Genomic DNA, 19,398 nt, shown 5'->3' on the forward strand with positions numbered 1-19,398 from the left:
AGAGCCAAATCAGTTACTGTAGTATCAAGAGCATCTGGTTAAGTTTTTATTGATTTATGGCATTTATTGTCACCAGCACAAAGACAGCAGAATAGGCAATCAATGCTGCTTCTCTGCTTTGATGACTTGATCCTCAGAAGGAAGCAGAAAGGCTACTTCAAGGGTCTAAATCCAAACTGTAGGTGCTTGGAGTTCTGTCAGATGCTGCTCAGGCCTAGGAGAACATTGGTAGTTATTTTCAGCATAAGAATCTGTTGGTCGTGAAAAGGCATTTTTCCGGGCATGTGTAGAAATGTTCAGTTCTTGATAAGCAAGTATCTTGGTATCTATCGTATATCTAAACCTATGGCTTAATGGCTTATATCTAAGGCTTATAACTAAGCTCCAAAGAGGGCTTAGGTATAAATTAGGTATTTCTACAGTTACCTTGCATCTTGAACTAAATCCATTCGGAAGGATCATGAGAGAATATGATTCTCTATTTTTCAAATTCCAAAGGAGTGCCCTAATCAGCAAGTCAGAAGATTTTTACAAGGCAGCAGTAACACATAACAAAACTCTAAATATGCTCATTAGTCAGTATTTCATAATTATTAATACAATTTAATCTTATTATCTTGAAATTTCCCAAGGTAGTCTTATTTTGCCTAATAAAAAAAACTATTGCACCTCAGAGACATCAAAAGAACTGACAACCTTCTCCATTTTCCTTTCTTTCAGGAATTAAGCTGGGAAGCTGCAGAGCATTAAAGTGATGTGTTTAATGTGTGGTGGCATCCTATGTGCAGAACATTTTATCTGAAACTTTTCAGTATCCCCAAACTTGTTGGCTTCCAAGGTGGAAGGGGTAGATTCTTGGATACTCCTGTGCCTACAAAATAACCAAAAATGAAGGAGGACAATTGTTTACATGCCGCTCTCATCTGCCTGGGTATGCTGTACTACAGCCATGCCATCACTACAGAAAAACTGAACCACACAAGGCCATCGCTTCATGGGCACCATGAAAAAGGAAAAGAAGGACAAGTTCTGCACCGTTCAAAAAGAGGCTGGGTGTGGAACCAGTTCTTCGTTATAGAAGAGTACACGGGACCAGATCCTGTACTAGTAGGAAGGGTAAGAAATAATTTCTTTTTCCTTCACTGATTAATAATTATTAATTTGTATTATTATTTTGTGAGTTATTATTTTCTTGCCATTGCCTTTCTGTTGTATTAGCTGATTCTTCAGCAGCTACTTGTTCACCTAGAATTAATCGTTTGTTTGTAGCTCAATTAAGATTCTAAGCAAAATACTTCCTAAGTGACTACAATTTTTTCTATTGATCTCAGCAGTCTTTGAATGAAGGTGTACGAACTATTATTTAATACAACAGCAAGAACCAGAGCAACCACCTGAGCAACAAGATGCCTCAAGCATATCTGGTTATCATTCCTGGGTCTTTAAAAATAGTAATAGCAAATGTAATGTCTCACCCAGGAACTTAGTAAAAGTGTACTGCTCAATAGGTATCATCTCTTCATCTTTTCATTTTCAGGTTACCAGTGAAATTAAATATATGAGGGGTATGTATATAGAGAGACATATATCTGTGTGCAAAAGGGTACTTACATCCTGGAGTGATTTTTTTAATTCTGGTGTTGTTTAATAGTAGCAGAATATAAATACATAACTAAAACAGAATATATGCGAAATCATAAATCATCAGCAGAACTGTGTTGAGTTGACCCCAGCACAAAAGACTGGAGAACAGGATCAATGACAGCAAATACCATTCTGGGTATTCTGGTTTAAAAGATGGTTTGTATTGTGCAATTTGTAGAAGTAAATATAAAAGCAATAAATCTGTAATTTGGCTCAATGTTTCCTTCATTCATCAAACTGCAGTGTGCATTGGTTGTGAAAGTGAGAATCTTCAGTAAGCATTTGTTACTTCTTTTATATTAAAGAGGTTGTAATTAAAACCTACTTGGCAATCACTGATTGGCTCATTCGTTACATCTCATCTGTCACTTACCAACTTTTTACATGCAACCTAGTAGAAGATGATTCGTATGAAGTATACACAATCTTTGCAAAAATGACTCTTCCAATTTATTTGAACAAAGAACCTACTGTAGATATCTTCTCATATATTCTCTTCCTTAAATCTTAGAGCCTGGGTCTCAGTAGCGTTCTGGCTGTACTGGCGCGCAGGTCTGTGCAGGCAGCTGTCCAGAATGCAGGGCAGCTGTGTTCACAGCGTGTGCCCGAGTACCGATTATGGCCTGATGTAAGACAAGATAACTGAAATGATACCGATTTTGCGAACTTTTTAATTTCATAAACACGTAGATTAAATGTATACCATCTTGTTAAGGTATGTCTGTTTCTCATTTTGTAGCTTCATTCAGATATTGATTCTGGAGATGGAAACATTAAATACATTCTCTCAGGTGAAGGAGCAGGAATCATTTTTGTTATTGATGACAAATCAGGGAACATCCATGCAACAAAGACACTGGACCGGGAGGAAAGAGCTCAGTACACTCTCACGGCACAAGCGGTAGACAGAAACACTAACAGACCTTTGGAACCACCTTCTGAATTCATTGTTAAAGTTCAAGATATAAATGACAACCCGCCTGAGTTTCTTCATGAAAACTACCATGCTAATGTGCCCGAGAGATCAAATGTAGGTAAGTACTCATAAATGCACTTCAGTTCCTGGCCTTACGGAATATGTTGCGTTGTCAGTATGTCTTGGGTTTATTTCATTCCTATTGTCTAGAGTTTTGGGAGGTAAAATTTACTTCATGCTCAGCCAGGGACTCAGTCAATTTATCTAATTTGCTGACCAAACCAAATCCTGCACAGCTACTAACTGTCATGGCTGCAGTGTCTCTAGCTGGTTCGTTGAACAGGACTGTTTCCTCCTCAGAGGAATGTGAGGGTCCCCTGCAATTTATGGAGTGTGAATTCTCTGGGGTAAACATCAAGAGCATTCCTTTGGCAGAGCTGGATAATAAAGCTAAGGAGTTACTGCCACGCTATCTATTCAGTTTTCATCTCCTGTTTGAGCTTGTGTCTATCTCAGAGATTTCTACAGGAATGATTTCTCTGAAACTTGCTGAGGAAAATGTAAAAAGGAAAGTCTGTTGTTTGGATGTCTAATGACAAAAGCAATATAACGCTTAAACTACTGAGGGAAAGAAATAATGGTACAGAGTGACTGCTGACTTTTATATCTTTACTGTTTAAAACATTGACATCGCAGCTGGTAACAAATCTTTTTAGATAATATGAGTCTGTCGTATATAAATTGCCAAGTAAATTTTTTTTTTTTCATTTATGAAAACTGGAAATAAAAAATAAACAGTTCTGCCATATGACTGAAAGCATCTCTGCATGGCTCTTACAGGCATGTTTGCTTCTGACTGTATTTCTTCTCCGTTTGCTTTCCGTTTTTAGGTACATCAGTTATTCAGGTAACAGCTTCAGATGCTGATGATCCTACCTATGGGAACAGTGCCAAATTGGTTTACAGTATTCTTGAAGGTCAGCCGTACTTCTCGGTCGAAGCTCAAACAGGTATTATTGAGCAGTTTATTTGAGTAGGACTTCATAACTGGCACACATTAAAAGGAAGAACTAAAGATATTGACTGAGGCAGTCCAGTTGGGTATATCTACTGATGTCTTTGAGCAAAGCTGCCTTCATTCTTTTAGATTCTAGTTAAGCTCTTTTGCAGGTTGGTCCCCTGGCATTTGGTAGAGCTTCTGGGTACACTACACTAGAAAGATGATACTATTTATTTTGTGGTATAATATAGAAATGGCAGTGTCTGTGCTGAACAGGAATTCTCCAGGATTATCCTTTGTTCAGCTGTGTTGGATATTTGGGCTATTTTCCTTGCATAGCATGATGCACAGCGTAGGGAAAATGGAATCTGCACCACCATTGCAAACATTGCTGTATTTTAATGCAAGCTAAAAATGTTGTATGCAATTTTTTGTCATGTGAACCCGTGAAAACTTGTATGTGTTATATTTTCTTTATATCTATAGGAATTATCCGAACTGCCCTACCGAATATGGACAGAGAAGCTAAGGAAGAGTATCACGTTGTAATACAGGCAAAAGATATGGGAGGACACATGGGAGGCCTCTCAGGGACAACCAAAGTGACAATTACACTTACAGATGTCAATGACAACCCACCAAAGTTCCCACAGAGTAAGTAACAACCAAATCCTTGCATCCACTACCAGTACCCGTATTTGTGAAGTATGACATAGTTAAAACTTCAAAAAGCAGTAACTGATGGATTATCATAGCACACGTGTGAAAAGATAAATGTTATTTACACATTTTTGTTAGTAACATATAGAGTTTTAGTGTCTGGATTATTTGCTTTGTGTTGCAAAATGAGAGGTCAAGATCAGATTACGAAGATTCCTAACCCTACACTAACCCTAACCCTAACCAGACCACGTTATATTAGAAACAGATCTATGATATGATCAGGGAGACATAGTCTAGACTTCTTTGTTAATGGAGAGAGAGAGATGCCATTCCTTGAGGGCTGTTTTGTGTGTTAAACCAAACTGGTCAAAAACACCTACACTAGAGCAGTGCAAGAATAAGCTTTTCCATTTTCATAGTTATAGTGTGAATGTAAAAGACACTGCAAAAAAGCAAGCAGCATTTACTGCTCTGCTCAGACCCCAAGAACTTTAAGAAAACTTTGCAAGGAAATAGGAGGTTAAAACAAACATCCCTGTGTGTACTATGTAGGAACAGATTCTCCTGAGTTGGGAGAGCTGCAGGGTGCAGTAGTCACATAGCGCTCGCAGCAGAATGCTCTCCAGTTACATTTACAGTGTTTGAAAGAAGTCTCCAAGTGGCCTCATGTCATACCTTTCAGTACTTCGGTTTCATAGCTATTTCCAAGCATAGTTATGATAGTCATTTTCTCCATGAACAAATCCACTTTGCTTTTTGATGAAGACGGACACAGGAAAGGAGATCTATTTTATGTTCTTACACCAGTATCTCTCAGGCTTGAAGTCTCTTGCTTCACTTGACCCTTGACGAAAGTGTTGCACAATCTATTAAGAGCTCCTGACGATGCCCTTTCAGGTCTCTGACAGACCTTCAAGTGACCAAGAACCATTTTTTATTTCACATAGCCTTTCATTTTAAGTGTTGATGCTTCATCTTTTACTTCTATAAACACTCTCAGTGAATGGTGAATCTCCATAAGGATAAAAGTTAAGACTGGATACTCCTCAAGACATGTATTTTCCATGGCAATGCAAACTAAATAGGGTACAAAAACATTTTTTTAAATTGATGGTTGAAATGAATTGTTGGTGGTCAAATAATTATGTTTTATACCTGTGCTACTTATTTTTTCACATATAAAATTAAACAGGGCTGACATTAACAGATTCAGTCTTCACAGTTGGGTGGAGGTACATTAATGGACCCACACATCTGTTCTGCATCTCTTCTCTGCGTGTGTTTTTGTTTCTTTGGAGGGGTTTTTGTTGTTTGTTTTTAGATTGGAGTGCAGAGTATGCACCAGCTCACCCTGTTTCTCCTCTGAGCAACCTTTACAACACTGATATGTCCTGGACATGACCATCTCTCTAACAGCTTTTCTTCCAGTGTTGCAGCTTCCTGGACTCTCACGCAAGAGCTTAAATGATCTAGTCAGGCCCTAAATGAGAAAATCTATGTCAGCATTTTCTACCATTCTAACAGGAAAGTATTACATCCTTAAAATGACAGGTTTTACATACCTCACAAACACACCTTTTCACTCCAAATAATAGTCTGTGAGCGCAGTACACAGTATTTTGTTGTGTAGCGCCATCAAATGATGATTTTTTTCTTTACAAATTCAAGCCACTTTACAGAGTGTTTTGGGAGAATATTTAGAATTATCAGAAATGCCAAGTAGCAGTTTCTCTACTTAATCATTCACCCCCAGCGTAAAACCAGGATTTGACCTGTTTATATTATATAAACATCCAAGTTATTGAGTTTTTTTATTCTACTTTTTTTCCCCCCTCATTGTTCAAGCCCTTAACAAGTTATATGTGCTTAAATTTTGGGTTCTTTGTGACTGGAGTTAATGATCTATTTTGATTACATGTGCCAATTGTTTTTATGGGTAATGAGCCATGGTCCTGCTGGGTGTAAGTGTGGCAACAAAGAGAGGGGAATAAATAAGATTATTTTATTTTTCATGCCCCCTTTTTTTTCCCAATTAATTAATGCTGATGAAGTGGCAGAAAATGCCCACGTACATTTGTACATTTAGGATCAGGTTATGTTACCTGAACTCTGGAGTTGGTTGGGAAGGTCACGGAATCAATGGTGCCTAAAGGACGACTGTTGGAGTGATATTTTTCCAGAACAGTACTGCTCACCAGTATGGCAACACATCTGTGAGATGCTTGGGGATGGTTTTCCTATCGGTGTTTGATGAGGGAAAGCCATTTTTGGCTTGGTATGGAATCCCATACAAATTGGTATGTATTCTCTGTTGTGTTAAATTTTAGCAATCATTGGTACTATACATTCATACTCCAAATTAAAGCCATAGAAAACAGCAGATTAATTCTTTAGTCAGCACAGCAGAGAGGTCTTTCTTACGCAATTCATAGTAGATAATTTGTGGCTCCTGAATGAAAGGGGAGAAATGCTTCTGGATTCTGCAGAGCTGAAGGTCATTCCATGAGTCACATGAAAGAGAATTTTCCTTCCATTTTCAGAGCAGGATTTCTGATATGAATTATAACCTTGATGTCACAACAGTTTCTGCATTCTGAATGACTGGTTATCTTTTCAACCCCATCCTGAACAGAGATACACAGATGTGTAAAATATCAGTGATGAGGTAATGTTATATAGATTAGCACTGTGTTTTAAGCTTTCATAGGTGACTTTCGTCTCAGAGCTCTTTATAATATAGCATCCCTTTAAGGGATTTGAAAATATAACAATATTACTGTGTTTATTTGGAACTTACAAGTTAAATGAGTAAATACGCAACTGGAGAGCAAACTGCGTACTTAAGGCAAATGCCTTTTTTTGTTCCACCAGGTGTGTACCAGATGTCAGTGTCAGAAGCAGCTGTCCCAGGAGAGGAAGTCGGAAGAGTGAAGGCCAAAGATCCAGACATTGGGGAAAATGGCTTAGTAGCTTACAGCATCATTGATGGAGATGGCATGGATATGTTTGAAATTACAACAGATTATGAGACTCAGGAAGGCGTTGTAAAGCTTAAGAAGGTGAGTAAAACCTAGTGATGTCTAGTATTCTTTGTTGCTGACAGAATATTTGCTAATAAGGGATTATTACCTAAGATGTAATATCAGTTAATGCAATTTCACTTAGTTTGTTTCTAAGGCTGTGATTAACTCTTAATATTCCATTTCCCCATTAGCTGAATTGGAATGGAAGAAAATAACCAAGAAGAGTTACATAAATACTGTACAGTGGATTAATTGCACAAACTAAATGAATTCATAATAAAAAGTCACGGTAAAATACAATGCCATCAGCTTCATTGTTAATGAAGTTTTGCCTAGTGCTGATAAGTAGCAGACATTCACTGTTGCTTTATGTTCAGTCTGAATAGCCTCATGCCCTATAGTTTGAATTCTTGAGCTGTGCATTGTCCACAATATTGTTCTGAAGGAGTCACAGGCTATGCAAAAAGCAGCAAAAATACTGAGGTGATTTCATATACAGTCCATCAGTATTATCTCTAAAAGTGTTACTAAATGATTTTTAAACTACAAATTATAAAGCTTAAATCTTATTCATTATTGAAACATTATTATTTTGCCCTTTGCATCTTTATAGCTTTTCATATGTCTTGGAGATTATCAAAACTCAAAGGAGAAGGCCTGGGCAACTTAAGTTCAAAGTTAGCCCTGCCCTGCGCATCAGGGCAGTCTCTCAGGAAGAGACCCAGAACTCTCCTCTGGTCAAAACTATGGTGTGGTTCAATTACTGTCTCTGTTCTAGAGGTGGGAGTGTCTTTTTTGTGTACTTAAAAATGTGAACGAACTGTTACACCACTCAGTCTATGGTGGTACTATACTCTCTGAATTGTGGTTGGCACCTGCGTAATAATTTTGAGGTTACCAATACCGCAACACCGCAGTGATTCCATGGCAATGGCAATGCAGATGCTGTGACTGTGATCAGGCTCCCATGGGGTATTATTTCACCCCCTCTTTGTAAAGTGCTGTGAGATCTATGGATGGAAAGAACTACAGAAACAAAAGCACTACTAACTATCTTCGTATTTCTCCTACTATTTAAATAATTTATTTTCTCTCTGTCCTGTCTCATGGTGCATCTAGTAGCAATGAAAGCTACATTTGTATGTCGAAAGAAATGCCTGCCAGCTTGGGATAGACCAGGCTGGGCATTTTGTCGGAACCCCTTTATCCATCTCTCTTTAGTGCTACTTGGCAGGCTGTGTGAAGAAAAGGTTAATTTTTCCCAATAAAGGTGATTTTCTGAGTGATACAGCAAGCAAAGAGCAAGACAAGGCCTCTGACCTGGTACTTTGAGTGCCTTCCTATGCTGCTCCGTACATAGAATGTAGCTCCTTCCATTTAAGTCTTTATGTTTTTAAATACACACATTTCAGTCCAAGCTTGTTGACAGATGCTCACATTTGTTTTATGTCATTGAATACTAGGGGACTGCTTACTGCTTTTACACTCAAGTTTTCCTAAATTTGGAATGCATTGTTGTCTTGTTTCTCGCAGCTCTTAGATTTTGAAACCAAAAAGTCCTACAGTCTGAAGGTAGAGGCAGCCAACGTGCATATTGATCCTAAGTTCATCAGCAATGGGCCATTCAAGGACACAGTAACAGTGAAGGTATCAGTGGAAGATGCTGATGAGCCACCTGTATTTTTAAAGCCGAGTTATATTTTTGAAGTACAAGAAAATGCAGCATCTGGTACTGTGGTTGGAAAAGTACATGCCAAAGACCCCGATGCTGCAAACAGTGCTATAAGGTACGCTTCATTAGAGGGCTGTTTCTTTCTAAGCATTAGCATGTAGAATTGTTATGCAAGTTATTAAGATAGTGTGATAGCTCTACCACAGTAATATTCTAAATTCACACAGAATATTAATAACTTTAACCATACAGCATTGTTTTTGTGTCTTCTTCTATAAGCTACTAGTTTCTCAAAGCCTTATCACAGTAAGAAAGCATACCATAGCTATATCTGCCTAAAATATACTTAAGGACATCTGTTTTAGGCTCGATTCTAAATTCTGTTTTCTATAAAATATCCTATGCTGTTATCACAGCATGTTTTTTTCTCAAAATATAGAAGTCTACTATGCAGTAGAGATTATGCTGGTTAATTGTTAACCGTTAATTGCTACTGACAAGTACATATACAGACCTACTTTCTGCAGTTACATTGGGTAGTCTTCTATTGGTTTATTTGTCATGTTCTCAGTGTAAATTAAATTATGAAACTCTGTTGTGAGGGTATAGTTAACATTTCAAAGAACTGCAAGGCAAAGATATGAAAACCAGAGCTGGATAAAGATGTACAAATATGTAAATAATGGATAATATCTAATAATCTGGTATGATCAGTTAACATTCTGAGTAATCCAAAAATCAGAAGACTTAGAAGATCTTCATGATTAATATGAAACAGAAGAAAACAAATATATCAGTAGATATTTTTATCATGTTTTATAAGAAAAGAAAATAACTAATATTTTTGGGCTTTAACACAGAGATATCAAAGAACAATGATTTTCATTTACTCTGAAAATTCTGATCTAATGTTTTTCTTAATGTAGAAACTGACCAGGTGCACCTGCTTTTAAAGGAACATGTATCCCCCCTTTGACCATGATATTAAGGGCAACAATAACCGTACTACTTACAATTATTCAAAAATAATGAGAGTATAGAACAAATTTGGATTCATGCAACTACAAAGTCCGTCTCTTATCTAATTACTGATTTTCAATCTTCATTTAGATATTCAATTGATCGTCACACTGACCTTGAAAGATTTTTTATTATTAATGCAGAAGATGGCAACATCAAGACAATAAAAGCTTTGGATAGGGAAGAGATTGCTTGGCATAATATCTCTGTCTTTGCAGTTGAAGTCCGTAAGTATTTCACTGAAGTATTTCATAATCAATGATATAAATACTGTAGTCTTATAATTATCTCAGTTTGATAAGCTGCAATAAATCCCAATAGAAATTCTTCAGCCTACTTCATTTTTACCTGGAAACAGCAGGGATTTTGTTTGTTTTGAGGGGTTTTCTTGCTTCTGTTTCATTTTGGTTTTGCCTACTCTCATAGACAAACAACACCAGGAAGCCAAAGTTCCAGTTGCAATTAAGGTCGTTGATGTCAATGACAATGCTCCAAAATTTGCAGCAGCCTATGAAGCGTTTGTCTGTGAGAATGCTCGAAGCAATCAGGTATGCCTGGTCCTACCATCTCTCTGTGCATGAATTCCTTTCTTCGGGGTGTTAGCTCAGTTCCATGTTGCTCAAATGAATGGCAGTAAACAAACATTTACTTTGAAATTCGGACCGGAATGCCTAGAGCACACAGAAAGGCGCTTTCCTCTGTTTTTATTTTGAACTGCTATCAGCAGTTACAGTGTGTTGAATGTGACTGGTAGGGACTGTGCGTATCCACCATCCCCTGGGCAAGGAAGCCGGCTGGGAGCAGCTTTCCCAGCCAGGAGCCTGGTTTAGATATTGTAGAAACACGCAGCATCTTATAGGAAGAATCACAGCACAGTGCTTGGAGGGTTCGGCCTACAGATTTACCCCTGAACATAAGAGGGGTTCGTACCATACAGAAATACGGCTCTACACATTATCTGCACTTCTGCTTTTAGTATAGCAGTTTGAGAAGGACAGTGTTGCTATGAGTCCCTCTGAGGTGCTGAATTTTCTACAGCACTTTATTTAGTCTATTAAATTATCATAAGCACATATTTGTATATAAGAATGTGTATATAGGTGTATACTTTAACACCTATAATTCTATGTTGGTTAAACGTAATAGCGAGTAAAGACTGCCTGTTCTGGTTTTGAGTCTGCTCTGTGTTTATAACTGCATACATTTGTTGAGGTATTTTGGAGGTTTCTGCAATTTCAGAATTCTTTGTATTCAAGAAATTTCCCAGAATGCTGACTATATCTAATGTATCCAGAAGAGGACCTGTTTGTTTACAGAGTACTTTTCTTTTACAGCAATTTATTACAATTAGTGCTGATGACAAAGATGACTCGGCCAATGGACCAAGATTTATCTTCAGTTTACCACCTGAAATTATTCATAATCCAAATTTTACACTCAGAGACAACAGAGGTTTGTGTGAAGATTCCTTCTATACTAGAGTCCAAATAAATGACAAAGTAAAACCAATAGCCAGCATAATGCCATGCAACAGCATTTTCATTATCTTTGAGAGAGTGTCTCTTTTCCAGAGATTTAGGGGAGGAAGGCAGAAAAAATATAACTGAAATACAAGGATGTTTGTGGAATAATGTAATGCTTGTTAACTCACTTTCATTTTCTTGAATACATTTTTTTAAATTACATAATAATACCCTACATGAAAAATCCACTGCCATTTTATCTCCCAGGAAGAGGATAAAAATCATTAACAAAAACATTCACTAAGTGTAATTGGCAGATGTCCTTGATTTAGAGAAAACTTCCTGGCTAAGCTAGAATTAGCTGAGGCAGAATAAATTGTTAGGTTGCTTGTATTTATTCACCTTAGTCTTCTTGCCAGCTTTTGTAAATGATGAATCACAGGAAACATAGACTAAATTCCTAATGGAATAAAATCGCTGCCACACTAACCTTCTGAAGGAACTACAAATGCGGATGTCTGCTGTGAAATATATCCAGATTGGGTATCTCTCAGGATAACGGGTATCCTGATCTTTTAACCAATTCTCTGTTCAGGAAATATAGTGTAACCTTGCATTCAGATTAATGGTGAGTTTTGTGGGAAAAACACCCAGGCACAGGTGAGCATCAAAACTTATTTGATCATCTGACAAAACAGCATCAGTGAACCTAACTGGCCAGAGGGTGAGGATGCCAGGGTGGGGTAAACAGGAAAAAAATGGAGGCTCAGCCCTAATATATAATTATTCTGGGATTTTTAATGATAATCAATAGGATGGTCCCATTCAATGTTCATTTATTTTCCTGTACAGGGAAATGAAATTGCTTCAGCTTCTTAGAAATTGGTTTTAATTGGCAAGTTTTAATGTTTGAAGAAAACTTTACTGTTTCCTGAAAAGTAGAACTCAGTTAAACTGGTTTAAATAATGAATCCAGATGATTTCTTCTAGACTTGCAGAAGTACAAAAGGCAACACAATTCAGATACATGATTTCAGTAAAAACTTTTTTCTCTCAAGTGTTATGTCGTGGCATACTTTATATCAATATCAGAAGTGAGGGTAATTATCATCAGAGTTCCCAAACAAAATCTCTGTTATTCTTGAAAGATCAAAGTAATACTGTTACCTACTGCTTGACACTTGTACATTCATAAGCAATTCATAAAAGATCCAAGAGGGGATATATTTATTCTCTTTAAAGTAGTAAAAGACATTTTAAAAAAAAATAGAGAATGAATTTTTAGAAGGAAGTAAATCAAAATGTATTCTTTGCTTGAGACCCTGAGGCCAAGTTTCGCTTTAAAAGATGTTGTGTGGTCACCATATCAAACTGAAAATGGATTACATTTTATAATCTAACAGAGGAAGCATAGGTCAGAATTGAGATGCTCTGATACAGCTGCAGGCAAATGGTATTATGGTTCCTGGCTCCAGCCAATTCCACTAATCCTTCATTTCCATATGCAGCAAAATCCTTCTTTTTTTAAATGACAAAGTTAACCCAGACAAAAATGTTTTGTAATTGAAGTGATAATGTCAGTCAAATGCAGGGACTATACCTGACAATACTGCAAAAGGTTATTTCAGTAAGACAGTATTTAAGGATTGAATCTTTCTGTATTATTCCATGTTTGGGAAATGAGTAGCTTAATGAAATCCATCCATTTCCACCTTGTCTTTCCCTCATTTTTGTATAAACCTCAGTGCAGTCATGTTGTTAATTTTTCTGTGGGGTTTTATGTTATGGTAGAGAGCAAAGTAAAAGTGTTAAAATTCTCTGTACTTCCATATAAAGAAGCATTACCATTTACAAGTCAAATAATTTACATGATCATTTAAAGGTTGGGATTTTCTTCAGCTGTAAATCTGAATAGCCTATATACCATGCCACCACTTTCAGAATGAATTGCTAGTTTCAAAGAAAAATGGCTTTATTAACTCTGGAGAACAGTTACTGAAAACTCTAATGTTTGGGTCTATTACAGAACTTTAAAGTGAATATAGTTCTATAATTATCATTTAATAGAGTTTCTTTCTACCAACTCCTAACAGTAATCACATATTGCAGTAATCCAAAAACCGTAATCACGTTCTACATCCTATTAATAGCCTACTGTGTTACCAAGTTTTTCAGCCGAGACTATCTTCCATAGAAAACATGAGATAATGGCTTATCACATGCTGTGATAAAACACTGAATTACTTTTGCGCTGTTTACTTACATTATACCACGTAAATAAACAGCAGTGTGTTTGCCCAGGCTCTGTTCAATTTTACTCCTATTGAAGTCAGAGCTTCAAAGCAGTGATGGAGGCTCATGACACTTCACAGCAGAGAGACGGTTTTTAGCAAATGGATTTCCTGCTTTTAATCCTGCTCTGTCCTCAATGGAAACGCCCTTTGCTGGGGCTCACTCACCTTGTGTGGGGCTTGGACGCTGCGCGTGTTGCTGGAGCGACTGCAGCCACCCTGCTTCACAAGGACGAGTTACACTGCAACGGCAAAAGCGAGGTGTAGTAATGTTCTCAAACACGCAAGATAGTGCTTTACAAAGACTAAAATTAAATTTGTGATTCTACTAAAATCAGTGACTAAAATCCACTCTTTTTTAATAGAAATGTGCTCTGGCTCTTGATTTCAGACCTTTTAATCAAGATAGTTTGAAACACATGAACAATAAAGCCAGGGGATTTCATCTTGGATTATCCACAGCGTTTGCCACTAGTAATGAGTTCAGACAGCTGGACCCCTGAAATTCTTCAAGTTTCTTGCTGAATCAGCACTCACGTTCTGATATAGGTGATAATGTCCACACTGCAGTCAGCTTCTTTAATCTAGAAGCCTTATTACGCAATATACAAGCTAACAACCCCCCAAAAGCTAAGCTGCATTTGCCTGTATGTTGAGGAAAAAATTGAAAAACCATCAATAAGATCACCAGAGGAAAAAGACAAAAATCAAAGGTCAAGAAGATCACTATAAAGATCACCATAAAGTAATGCAATTTTAACTTGTAATTCTGCAGATTTCATGGAGACTATAGCTAATCTTCACTTACAGCACTTTTGGGTATTAGATATCCCAGACAATAACAGCTGGAAAAATGAGAGCGTGTGTATTTTTCTGGATGGTGTCGAGATGGTTATTTTATTCCCTCTGTCTTGTGTTAACTCCCATTGTGTTTGTTAAGACTGTCAGTCAAGTACCTCTCATATGTGCTAAGTAATAGTTTTAAGATGGTATTGACATTTAACTTCTGTTGCTTGGCTTTAAAAATGCCATTATACCTGGATTATAGTTATACTCCTGGGATGTGAAAATAATGAAAAAGCAAGGATGAGAATATTAGCTAGGATTATATGTTATCTTTTATCCAGGTAAAAGACTTTTTTTCCTCTTATGGATATTACGTGTCTTCTAAATGTAAGAAGTGAAAATAAACAGAAAAAAGCACAAAAAAATGACCTTTTAGGGTTGGTATATGGTATATGGTAGTCCTTTTTAAACTTTAGCCAGGCATGTTCATTGGATTTTTATTTTTTTTAAAAAATACATTAAACTAGAAATCACTTCAAGTTAAACCAGAAAAATCGACCACTGGATCAAATTTAGCCTTAGTGTAACGTAACTGACTGCAGGGGAATTGGCCAGTCTCTATAATAACGGAATGATTTGTCATCCTTTTCTTATTTCTAGTTGCCAAAATTCAAGAAAAAATTAATATCATATCACATATCTTAGCCAACAGACTAAATACACTAATATATGATATTGCCTGTGCTTCCTTCCATATTGCCTTTGCAGCCTCTAGGCAGCTGTAGCTCAGCCCAGTAGTAATGTTCATATTTTTTGCCACAAGAACAATCTGTCCTATTGTGATCTTTCATTTAATAGAGCAGATCTTTGTTCTCATATTGAGAAAATGAATTATTAAATGTTTTTTAGAGAACCCTGTGGAATAGTTTTATTTGTTATCAATATAGATTAGTTCAAGTATTAGTTGATAGGTTAATAGATATTAGATGTTACATTTCTATTTATACCAAACTGTTACGAGCCCATTAATTCAAAGTCCTGTGACACAGACACCACTATCACTAACGTCTTATAAAACATTGCGCTACAAAGCCTATCTGGGCAAATGCTGCATGTAGGTATTTAAGAAAACAGAGTAAGGGCACCTCCAAAAACCACAAGTAATAAATAATCAGATCTTAATCAGCTCCTCTGTCCTTAGCAAATATGCCCATCATGCAGAGGAGACGTTAACAAGCTGTCTTCTCTCCAGGCATTATTCTTGTGAGACTTCAGTATCAGAAACACTACAGTTCTGTCACGCCAAGGTAACCACAGTGGCCATCAGGTGTCGTGGGCCTGGCAGGAGAGGTGTAGATATGGGGAAATGAATTAATTTGGCATCCTATCCTAACAAACATCCTATCTAGGACAGTCCTAAAAAAATAATCATCCTTTTTGATGTGATCTGCACAATTTACTAGCAGGAGAGTCGATAAGCAGGGCTCTAGTGCTAACATCCCCTACATTGACTTGTGGCCACCAAATTTTCAGACAATCTTAGACTTTGTCCTACATTGGGTTACTGCCTGCAAGGGTCGTTAATATAAGGCAAGAATACTTGTCTTTTTTTATATAATTTATTCACAGACTTTCATGGAAATAGCAGTGATTAGATCATTAAGAGAGGTTTTATGATTTGCATTATTAAATTCTGGAATTTATGCTGACTCTTCAGTAGGAAAATTATTAATCTCCTGCAGTACCCCGAGGCAATAGTAAAATGGGTACCATCAGAGGTGAAGAGCCCCTCCTTAGTAGATAAAAGAACTATTCTTTTTTTATTTCCACTATATAGTGAAAAATAAGGAACATGGCAAAACAGAAAAGTTTGTGTCAAGTAAATTCTTAGCTTAAACTAGTATTTGAAGGTCCGAAAACCACAGACGTGATTGTCCCATTTACTTCAGGATGTTTACAATTTTATAAACTTTGGTTCAGTCTGAGAACTGAGAAACAAGGAGCACAAAAAAGAAACGCTGTTCGTGTTTCCCAGCCTTTGTCTGTCACAGTGGGAGCAGGAAACACTGACCAGTACATCCCCGTGTTTCATGTCACACACTTCCCTTCAAATGCTTTTGTCCCAGGAAGCACAGGGACTATCCATGATCACCTTCTGTGATGAGACGGCACCTTGGTTTCCATCCTCACGCTCAGCTAGAAATAACAACTAGAAATAACATCTAGAAATAGTGTTAGAGCAATACTCGAACCGTTCCTCATACTCACACAATTCAAAATGTGCCCAGGCATATTGTACATGTACAACCAAGCTTTATGAATTCTGGCTTTGGGAGCTTGTGTGAAAAACAGTTTCTGAACAAATACTACTTACTTTAGTGTTTCTTAATGAAATGGATCAACGGTGAGGCTTAAATCTGCTAATACACAGCAGAAGTTGGCTTTCATTTTGGTGGGAGTGCCGTTGACACAGACCATTTTGGTACAGATTTCTGCCTTCCATTCCTGTGGGTCTGACACCAAGAACGACAAATCAGGGGAATTTGGTTTTTTGCCCCTCCACTGAAGGTTTTAATTCTGGAAAGAGACTAGAACCAGCCCAAAGAGCAATGTCAAGGCCCAGGCATTCTGCTAGCCGATGAAGTATTGTGAGATTCCCAGGAAGTTAGAGGGGTGCTAAAAGGAGGTACTGCCAGAGATTTCTTTGTGTTCCTTGTGTTGCCCTCATCACCTTAAGATACTTAAAATTGAGTCTGGTGCTGTGTAAATGAAACACAATACTGTAATTGCTCTAGGGTCACTAGGAAGGCAATACTTTGTGCTGGTTTATTGTACTAATAAAGCTAAGGCATCTGAAAATTCAGAGCCCTTGGAGCAAGATATATTTTTTCAACATTTACTAAGAGCACAACTTTGTGGAAAAAAATAATGGTGGCTATCTCTCTTCTTTAAACAGATAACACAGCAAGTGTTCTGGTTAGACGTGAAGGGTTTAGTCGCCAGAAGCAAGATTTATACCTTCTTCCTATTGTAATAAGTGATGGTGGACTCCCCCCTATGAGCAGCACCAACACCCTCACCATCCGGGTCTGCGGCTGTGACAGCAATGGCTCCATGCTCTCCTGTAATGCCGAGCCCTACATCCTCAATGCTGGATTAAGCACTGGAGCTTTAATCGCCATTCTTGCTTGCATTGTGATTTTGTTAGGTAAAAAACGTTCTTATTACTCTTTTATATTTGTTTGTGTTAAAAAAATTAGCCTTGCCTTCAGCTTCAAGATAGATATATGTGAATCTTAATTTCTTAGCTTTTATTTTTATAGGAGGTAGTAATCTGCCTGGCTCAAATACAGTATATGATAACTGCAATAGCAAACACTAATGAATTTATCTGTGCTCAGACAATGTCCCTTCATGGCCTAATATCAGTTAAGCAAGGACACTGTTTAAAGGAGGTTATGACATACAGTTTTAAGTTTTGTGATCCTCCTTGACGACGAGTTCCTTATTGATGTGAGCCAGGATTAACGTGGCTCCTGCTGCCTCTTTCCCTCTAACTCCCTCTTGTGTTGGAGACAAATGGCTCCGAAGACCTGATTTTAAGAAAGTCCTGTAAAGCATTTCCTTATGATTTGAAAATATTTACATTACTATGGGTAAATTAAAACACATTTTTAGTCTTTCTTAATGTATTTTAAAATTATTTTATAGAAATTTGAAGTGAGAGGGAATACAACAACAAAGGCATATGTTCTGAGGTGTTGCTTAAGAAAAATTCCATTTTCACGGAAATGAAACGTGGAATTAGAGTTAAATTTTGGGCATACAGCAGAGATTAAAGGCTCATCTTCGCTTTGTTGTAGGTGTCCATGTGATTGGGCTGCTTAAAGGCAGTGTCACAGTGCTCATGCAGCACTGCGGGCCCACAAGTGCTTTTCTTTAATTAGTCTTGCAGTAATGAGTAATTAGGAAAAGCAATGGCATTCAACCCAAACAGAAAGCCTCGAATCGGTGTGTTCAATTCTGTGTACAAATGTCAACGCTTTTACCTAGCTAAAAATGCATATGTTTGCAAAAATACATGATGAACTTCAGCACAAAAGCTGAGGTTTCAGTGAATGCAATAATCTATTTATAAAGGGGCTACTGTTGGAGAGTGCAGTCTAACTTGTCTTTTTTCTTTTCCTATAGTCATTGTAGTGTTGTTTGTAACACTGAAAAGGCAGAAAAAAGAACCTCTGATTGTTTTTGAAGAAGAAGATGTCCGAGAGAACATTATTACTTATGATGACGAAGGTGGAGGAGAGGAAGATACTGAAGCGTTTGACATCGCTACTTTGCAGAACCCTGATGGCATCAATGGATTTATTCCTCGCAAAGACATAAAACCTGAGTATCAGTATATGCCAAGACCAGGGCTTCGGCCGGCTCCTAATAGTGTTGATGTTGATGATTTCATCAACACAAGAATACAAGAGGCTGATAACGATCCAACTGCTCCTCCCTATGACTCTATTCAGATCTATGGCTATGAAGGAAGAGGCTCAGTGGCTGGTTCACTTAGCTCATTAGAGTCAGCGACAACAGATTCTGATTTGGACTACGACTATCTACAAAACTGGGGACCTCGATTTAAGAAACTTGCAGACTTGTATGGCTCCAAAGACACTTTCGATGATGATTCTTAACAATAAAGATTAAGATTTGGCCTTAAGAACTGTGTCCAATGTTCAGAAGAATCCAGAAGAAATGTAAGCAGGTATTTTTTTAAAAATCAAGAAAAATCTCATTTAAACATTTAAGTTTGACAGAGAGGATTCCTTTGATAAAAAGGACATAGAAGTGGTAAATACTGTGAAGTACCTTTTCCTACAAAAGGCAAATATAGAAGTTGGCTGCCAGCTTCACTAGAGGAAAAAA

At 37.3% G+C, this 19,398-nt stretch overlaps 1 protein-coding gene across 1 annotated transcript; it reads left to right on the top strand.

The window, feature by feature from the left end:
* Positions 1 to 888: 888 nt before the first annotated feature.
* CDH11 (cadherin 11) lies at positions 889 to 19,166 on the top strand (the record flags this gene model as incomplete). The annotated part of the gene is made up of 11 exons (XM_080352100.1): positions 889 to 1,116; positions 2,384 to 2,678; positions 3,451 to 3,570; positions 4,047 to 4,214; positions 7,095 to 7,282; positions 8,780 to 9,033; positions 10,029 to 10,165; positions 10,365 to 10,486; positions 11,273 to 11,390; positions 17,435 to 17,686; positions 18,670 to 19,166. 11 exons carry the CDS (start codon positions 889 to 891, stop codon positions 19,164 to 19,166), a joined length of 2,379 nt encoding a protein of 792 aa, XP_080208226.1.
* Positions 19,167 to 19,398: the final 232 nt, after the last annotated feature.

Source organism: Nesoenas mayeri, assembly GCF_963082525.1.
Source record: "Nesoenas mayeri genome assembly, chromosome: 12".
Taxonomy (NCBI): Eukaryota; Metazoa; Chordata; class Aves; order Columbiformes; family Columbidae; genus Nesoenas; species Nesoenas mayeri.